The sequence below is a fragment of the Epinephelus lanceolatus genome, chromosome 10 (assembly GCF_041903045.1).
Source record: "Epinephelus lanceolatus isolate andai-2023 chromosome 10, ASM4190304v1, whole genome shotgun sequence".
Lineage (NCBI taxonomy): Eukaryota > Metazoa > Chordata > Actinopteri > Perciformes > Serranidae > Epinephelus > Epinephelus lanceolatus.
This window is the reverse complement of record NC_135743.1, coordinates 30,427,803-30,436,330: the sequence shown is the minus strand read 5'-3', so window position 1 is coordinate 30,436,330 and position 8,528 is coordinate 30,427,803. Positions and strand designations below refer to the sequence as shown.

At 41.4% G+C, this 8,528-nt stretch overlaps 1 protein-coding gene across 2 annotated transcripts; it reads right to left on the bottom strand.

Annotated features, from left to right (window-relative positions):
• On the bottom strand, positions 1-4,721 carry LOC117265502 (kelch-like protein 38). Of its 2 annotated transcripts, none has more exons than XM_033640021.2 (5): positions 4,523-4,721; positions 1,798-3,016; positions 1,543-1,684; positions 1,332-1,437; positions 1-1,108 (listed from the first exon to the last, which is right to left on the bottom strand). In XM_033640021.2, exons 2-5 carry the CDS (start codon positions 2,997-2,999, stop codon positions 819-821), a joined length of 1,740 nt encoding a protein of 579 aa, XP_033495912.2. In that variant the 5' UTR covers positions 3,000-3,016; positions 4,523-4,721; the 3' UTR covers positions 1-818. The 2 variants fall into 2 exon arrangements, with proteins under 2 accessions (XP_033495912.2, XP_033495913.2); XM_033640022.2 differs by having other exon boundaries at positions 1,798-3,013; positions 4,523-4,663.
• Between the last annotated feature and the right edge of the window lie 3,807 nt (positions 4,722-8,528).

Sequence of the window (8,528 nt, the reverse complement as noted above, 5' to 3'; positions counted from 1 at the left end):
TGGTTTAAATTTTTATTGTAAAAAGACGATAGTTAAAACCAGAAAAAGCAGTACAAAAACATCAGAAAACTTTATTTAAAAAAAAGGTAACATTTAATCTTGAGGCTTTTCTTTTACCCTCAGATTCACATAACAAAGACGCCCATCATTATTTAAACATAAAGTAGATATGTATGATATGTTGTGCATTATATCATACTAGGATAATGGGTCCACAGCAGTGGAAAAAAAAGCTAAAAACAATACCAAAGGTTTTTTTCCCTAAGGCTACATTTTGAACAAATTCTTATGTTTTTTTTTTTTAATTTCACCACTGCATGAAATATTTGGTAACAATGTTATCACAATACTTTCATCATCATTTTGCATTACAGTAACAGACAATGATCCAAAAGTTCACAGACAAAGCACCAGGTTCAGACCCAACAGCTGAGCACAGCTCTGACTTGCACCAAACAGTACACAGCCCCAGGATTTAAACATGACAAGTGAAATCTCATGATTTAGTGCGGGCTGAAAATAGCACTTTCACCCTTTGTGGAGTCAGACAGGTTGAGAAGAGGGCTGTGCAGCAGGACAGCTTGTGTGCATAGGTTTGGCTGTTAAAACAAAAACATAGAAAAGACATGGAACACAGGAAAGTATATTTCCAGGTATAAAAATGACTCAGGTATTTAAAAAGTCATATAAATGTAATATATGTATGTTTTAATTACTTGAGGTATGCTTGATTTAGTGAGTCAGGGACTTTTAAAAAGTCTATTACTCATGAAAGTGGGAATAGTGGGGATCTGCTAAAAAATGAAATCAGACCTCATCTATGATTTCGCCCATGTCTGTGAGACATGTGTCAGAGACAGCGAGCCATGGTTAAACAGTTTACATGGCAGAGTCCCCTTAGATGTCCAAGTGTCTGTCTTTGGATCATAGCACTCAAAACTGTCAGAGTCCTCGATGACGTTGTGGCCATTGATGTGACGTCCACCGGTGACATAGACTTTGTCGTTGAGGACAGTTGCCGAGTGATGCATCCTCCTCTCCTTCAGGTTGGCACACTTGATAAACTGGTTGGCCTTGGTGTCGTATGCGATCACTCTCCTGGTGTATCCTGTGACGAGGGAGACATTCATTTGAGCGCGGCGGCATGTGTGGCTCAAGCAGAATGCTGTGAGATATTTCTCATCAGGAAATAAATCAATACCAATGAATTATAGCAAGATGAATGTGGTTCTCTTTTTTAGACTGCTGTTTTTAGCTGGATCAAAGGTGCGATGTGTGCACATTTTAAAAATAAAAATGTATTATTAGCCCTTATCACCACTGTTATCTACCTCCAATGATGTAGATTTTGTCATCTGCAATGGCAGCAGGAGCAGACACATTCTTCACTGTTCTGTTCTCCATCTTAGACCACATGTTCCTGGCAATGTGATACACCTGCATGAAGAAGGGGTGAGTGGACATAGATTGAGGGAGTGAATGAATGGATAGATGAATTAATGGACCAATAAAAACACAGAAAACAGTGACTTCGGGTCCTACCTGTATTAATCTGACAGGGTTCTGCATGGCATCCTCCCCTCCAAACACATAGATCCTCTGATTAGTAGCAGCCACTGCAGGGTGCAAGACAGCCTCAGGCATAGGTGTCACAGACTCCCACTGGTTGAACATACTGTTGTACCTGATAACATTATGAGAGATATTATTTGTCACATTTGTGTGTGTTATACTGTACGGGTTGTGAGCTATTACCAACAGAAGTTTCTGACTGAGGATAAAAATGGTGCACCTCACCTCTCCACACTGCCTGTCAGTCTTTTATCTGGTCCAAGGCCTCCCAGGACAAAGATGAAGTGGAGGTAGGAGACACTCTGGTGGGCGAAGCGTGGCTCCAGCATGGGTTCTGCTGTCCGCCACTGGTTAGTCTTGAGAGAGAGGGTGTAGACGGTTGCACTGACTTGGCTGTGCTTTGTGTTTGTCGTCAGGCCTCCAATAACATACAACACACTGTGAAGGGCGACATAGGAGGCTTTGTACAGACGAATGGGCAGCTTGGCGAGTCGCTGCCATTTCTCGCTCTTCTCATCAAAGACGAGGGCCTCCCTCGAAGTCTGCTCGTTGTTCTTCCTCCCTCCTACCACCACCAACATGTCGTGGCAGGAGTAGCGCCTCGATGCCACCCACAGAGGTTTGAATTCAGCTGCTGTGTTATCGATGCATTTTGTGCTGACGGAAAACATCAGGCGTCTCACAGATTCTATGAGCTCGGTGCAGAGGGTGGAGGACTGGATTAGAGGGTCGTTGGCAATGAATTGGAAGAGGTAGGTGGGATGGATGTAGCGGAGGCGAACTTTCTTGAAAAGGTCACTGATGGCACCACGTCTGGAAATAGGATCATGGTGGATCCAAGCAACAAGCGTCTCAAAGACCTGCTCCTCCTCCGCGCAGAGACCATCATCCTCCAGGTATCCCATGAGCTCTGGTAAGGAGAGCTCACACAGATCCTCCGATGCCGACACATCGGAGAAGCTCTTCATGGCCATTTCTTTTGCTTTGTCTCTCAGACTGTTGCAATTCATGATTTCAGAGAGTCTTATCATGCTCAAACAGTTGTCAGGGCTCAGCTGCTCCTGGAGGAAGCTTGAGCATGCCTCAAAGAGGCGGCCATATTGCAACATGGATGCCGCCTGCATCAGAGGCAGCACAATATCCATGCTGATACTGATGAGTCCTGTGTAAACATAGTCGATGATTCTGCTCAGAATGGCAGATGTGACACCCTTCAAGTTAATCTTGGTCTGCTGTGTCTCTAGGAAGTTGTTGCAGAACATGGCTCTGAAGTAGGGGCTGCTGGAGACCAAGACGTTACGATGACATGGAATCTCTGTGTTATCCGAACATAGTGACACATCGGTCAGGATGTTCTCCTGTCTCAGTCTGTTGAGCTGCAGGAGCAGGTTGGAGGACTGCTCCTTGTCTTTGTACTGAAAGACCATGACTGCGGACCAGTCTGCTGAGAAGAGAGACCACATTGTTATTGTCAAATCATTTGGTTTTCAGGCTCTTTTAATTTATTGTTGTTGTTTTTTAAATAATTTAACCTTGAGCCTCCTCCATCAACCTGCATGAGCAGTCACAATTTCTAATTTAAGCCTTTCAGCTACATGGTTGCTCATTTAGTGGCCATTTGAGGGCTTGCTGTAAAATAAAAGATTATCAACCATGAAAGCTGTAGCTGGTAATTTCTGCAAAAAAACTTTTCATTATGCTGAAACTGTCACTATATTTACACACACTAACTCTAATTGTGAAAAAATAATACTTCCCTGCCTACTAAATTGCCTTAGCGCTTGTAATGGCCTTACCACACTGTATGAAAACAACCAGTCAGAGCCGAGCAGTCTCTAACACAACTGCTAATTATGTTAATTACTGCTCATAAACTGCAGTCAGACTAGGCAGCATTGATCAAATATGAATCAAGATTCTGTTACTACATTGCCTATTTCTCATCTCAAAAGTTTTCAGAAACATATTTTATTGTACTCAGGGATGTAAATATAGACAGTGCAGGCAGTGCGGCCTGTAGAGAGAGAAGAATGGGCCTTTATGAGTGATTGCCACCTTGACAATATGCCTGTGTCCAAAGAAGAACTCTCATTAACTTAAAACAGTGTCATTTACTTTATATGCCCTTGAAAATGGCAATTATGTTTATTTTTTCTTTATTTGTAAAACAGTCAATAGCATCTATAACATAATTATATGCTTAGTCTATAGCTGTAAATTAAAGTCAGTCTTAGTGGCCTATTGTTCAACTGTTCCCAACATGGCAGCTGGTTTACAAACTTTCTTTGTATTAATATTTATTTAAAGTTTATCCTGTAAATATTCTTGAAAAGCTTTGCCCCAAACCACAGCCTGTAAATAATTTTAAAACCTGTTCCACTCATGACTAAAACATTAACTTTGTTAAATGACTTTAGAGTTTTGCCTTCGGGCATATGGGCCCAATTCAGGGCTGCTGCAATCTTTTACAAACAGGGCCGACAGAATACCTATCTGATTATTTTGGAGACTGGTCGTCTAAGTAGATAACTCCAGAAACACCTGACAAAACTTTCTGCTGCCAGATTGCTGTTCATCATCCTCATGGAATAAGTGACGCTTCTGTCGAGTGATGGTGTTTTATGTGCTGCCTGTTTTTGTTTTCTCTTTGGCTTTTGAAAGTGACTGCTGCTTTTTTCCCACTCCGTTGCATGTATTATATATGAGTGCAGAATGTGCAAAATATCACAGATAAATATATTAGTCTACATTTAAGGCAGCACAACACAATATGTAAGCTTTAACCAATGCTTCTAAACACAAGTTCTACTTTACCGTGTATGCCAAGTATAAAAACAATCTTTTGTTTGATTAATATTTACATCAGATATATTCAAAGCCATGCCAATATCACATATTGGACATATGAAGTCTGATGCCCCTGACAGCCATGCTGTAATACTTCTCCTACCTGCTCCTCTTCTCTCTCTTTATGCGTTTGTCTCTGTTCTTGAAGCCAGATCTCAGCAGAAAATCTGATGCCTTGACATTTTCCTGTGCTTTCTTCCTCTTTGCTCTCGTGTTGATGCTGTGTGACTGTATGTTCTAAAGGGGGCTGTCTCTTTGTAGGAGCATGCTGCGTTCTGTTTTTTTTTGTTATGGTCTCTTTCCACGAGGCCTCTGTGTACATACCTCCCCTAAAAATAGAGCCTCTCTTTGGCAACACGGCTGCAGACTCACATGTGACACATTAGAGGGTTTTTTTCTCAGTATATGTCTGACTCCCTCGCTTAACCTCTGTCTTTCCTCTTACTCTTTCCTCACTCTTCCTGTAATATCATACACTCCCTCCTGTACTTTCCCGTGTTCTGATCTCTCCTTTCTTCTCGATAACTTGCATTCCTATTCACTCCATCATCTCTATCTCTGTCTGCCACATGATTGTAGGAGCAAAAACAGCACTGATACTTGATAACACCCGTTTTGCTGGCTGCTCACACTGTTGAAAACACAGAGATACAAAAACAGGATTATCTTACTGTAGAAGCAACATAAACACAGAGATAGCAACCCCATGTAAAACATACCATAACTGCTGGCATCACAACAAAGTCATCACGAGCTCAGTTTCAGATTTGCCAAGAGGCTTAGGTTAATGGAGGAAAATGAGTTTGACTGTGGTTTTACGATGCACTGCTAAATGTTCTTGGCTTCTCTTTTACACATGGTATTCATCCTATAAGCATGAAGGAATATCCTGATTTAAGTGTACATCAGCAACAGATGCCTGTGTTCCCTATCTTTGTATATGTTAAGCTCATTTCTGTCTCATGTGTTTCACGCTCCCTGAAACAAATCAAGCGTATTCACTAAAGCTTTCATGGAAGTGCATCCCAAAATGTTCCTGTTCCTTAAAGCTGGAGGGAAATCAAAGCTCGCCAGTCTGTTTCATACATGCAGCTACATAAAAACAACTAGATTAGAGTGCATTTTCAGTCGTCACAGATGAGGGATGTGACATGTTTTTCTTGTGCTCAGGCTTGTTTACAGAGCTCGGCAAATCAGACATAAATAGCTGCTTGAGCTTCGACGACCACTACACTGCAGTTCAGTGTGGATTGCACAACAAAATCACCAGCGTAAACCATAAACTACTTGTGCTTCCCAGCTTTCTGTGTGGACAGTTTGTAATTTTGTCGTTTGTGGGCTACACTGCAGCAGATACATGCATTGATACTCTGAAGCTGACATGCACAGGAGCACAAATATGACAATAAATGAACTATATTATAAGGCAGACTGAAAACATACATGTAATATTAACAACTGAGGTCACAACATGTGACAAACCAGCAGTCATGTAGCCAGCAGTCAAAACTAAACAGCACCATCTAGTGTTTGTGTCTACAAAATGTATGTTTGGCAATTATGGAAAAGTGTCTCCCTTTCTAATTAACTCCCTGGCATTTTTTACTTTCTAGATGGTCAAGGGTGTGTTTCAAGGTAAAATACACAATAAACAGGTCAGCTAAATTCAAGATAATAAGTTGTTATCTATACTTTCAGGACAGCCCTGACTGCATCGCACAGCCAAATGTCAAAACTTAATATCTGCCCTTCTTGCGTTAAATCGACATCAAAACTATCTCATCGATCTGTGCTGTCAAGGGCAAAGGCTTAACTTGTTTGCCCGGAGGACAGCAGTGTCATTTTATAACCCACACTGTCATATTCAAAGCTGTGATCGCATCCTTTAAAGTTAAGCACATTGTCTGCTATCTCTGTTCCTTCACCTTGACATAAAGGACTCATTACTGTCTGCCTTTGGGCAACAACTATATTAAAAGTTAAGACTTTGGCGCACAGTGTGGAGCAGAGCATTTTCATGCAGCAGCACCACTGTTGCCACCCACCGCCCGGCGCTGTGTCTTCATATCACCAAATGATTATCTTCTCATAAGCACATGGTCTAATAGAGCCATATACCCAGGGGATTTAGATCTTGCTGATTAGTATCGTGTGTGTGTGTGTGTGTGTGTGTGTGTGTGTGTCTGTGAAGGGCAGACATCTCTCCTTGGTCAAATAAAAGACTATTTGAAAGTGACATGGGCAGTAACTCCACATTGAGTCTATTTTCTCTTCTGTACTTGACTTCATTTGATTGCGCTCAGTGCAGGCCTGCGGGTCATATTTTGCTTTGCATATGGAGTCCTTGTTTTGTTTTTTACCAATTAAATATGAGTAGTATTGAAATCATTTAAATGCACTGTGATGAGCTGAAGAAAACAGATCACTGGACATAAACAGAGAGGAAAGGGAGGCACTCATCCCTAAACAAGCCCAGATAATGACTCCTTTTCGTCTCTGTTTGCTCAATTAAGGCCTTTTTTATGAAAATCAATGTGAACATGAATGAAACCCTTTTTGTCAGTGCTGGTCAGTACTATTCCACTGTCCAGAAGGGAAAAGTTAAAAAGCAATGAGGTTTCCTGCAGACAATCAAGTGTTCAGCTTCTCATCAGCACTTCATCCTGCTGTCTTTTGTCATTTGACTCAGTCAGTATGGTGCCTGTTTCTGTCCCTAAATTATATCTGTTCCCTCTTGTTTCGTGATAAAACTGAGGCTTGGTCTGATGTGTAGTGGTTTGTCACTTTGTCGTATCTGTTTAGATAACTTGCCTTGGCCCTGCAGGCACCGATTCTGCGCTTGAATAAACTTGCTGAGACACACGGCACAAATAAGCCTCGCTTCCACAGAAAAGTCAAAGAAGACTCGCCAGGGCTTGTGATTTGTGCCACCGATTTATGTATTTAAAAAAGTTCTCACACCTCCATCCTTCCCGATGACTCATACATGGCCAATGGGACTGGGTTGTTATCTGAGCTATACAAGGTCAGTATAAAGCTTTATAAAGACTTAGAGTTGACCGATATATGTCCCTATAAGTTTCTAGTAAAGCCCTTAAAATTTTCAATTCTGGTTGATTTGGCGGCACCTGTGGTTACTGGTGGTAATGCGAAAAAAAGGAATCAGAATTCAACTTGAAGAGTTCAGTTCAAAATGACATATTCATTCATCACCAAGGCTGAGAGGGAGCACAGTTTAAAGAGCTATTATGTCGGAAATACAACAGAGGAAAATGAGCAACCACGCAGCTTGTGTGTCGCAGTTGTTATACTGTTCTCTTCAAAATGACCGGGACCTGCTGTTTTGCTCTTCCAGATAATGTCATTATGTGAGCACAAATTATGTGCAATTTGAGCATGTACTGGCCACTGTCTTCTTAGTTTTGTCCAGTACGTGCTTACATAATTTCCTGTGATCTCTTGTGCATTTGCACACCATTTGAATCCAGCACAGGAATGGCGGACTCTGCCATTGGCAATGCAAACTACTATGAAAAGAGAGGAATCTGATGAGTGTAAATACATCTAATGATCACAGCAGCCATGAACAGCATCAAAAATGGGATTATAACCTTAAATTGACATGACCTCTTCCTCTGTACATTTTAACTTTCCCTGTTCTTAAGTGCTGATTTTTCATTGATAAGCATTTGTAGGTGGTGACTGGACGTTGTTTGCTGACTCAGAGATGACATGGCTGTGGCTCCGGTGTTCAGTACCATCGTAAAGTGTTAAATGACCTGAACGATTGGTATGGACTTTCCTGAACATGTACAGTTTATCCCATTTTTAAATTAAACATCAGTTCAAAATGAAAACCTCAAGGTGTCAGTGGACTATATTGTACTTTAAGGTCTAGTGTGTAGGATTTAGTGGCATCTAGCTATGAGGCTGCAGAACTAAAATTTCTGTGTACCAAGCATGTAGAGGAAGTACGGTGGCCAATGTGAAAGCGTGAAAATATGACTGGCCCTATCTAGAGCCAGTGTTTGATATGTTTATTCTGAGCTACTAGAAACAACATGGTGGACTCCATGGAATTGGACCCACTCCGGATATAAACGTCTCAT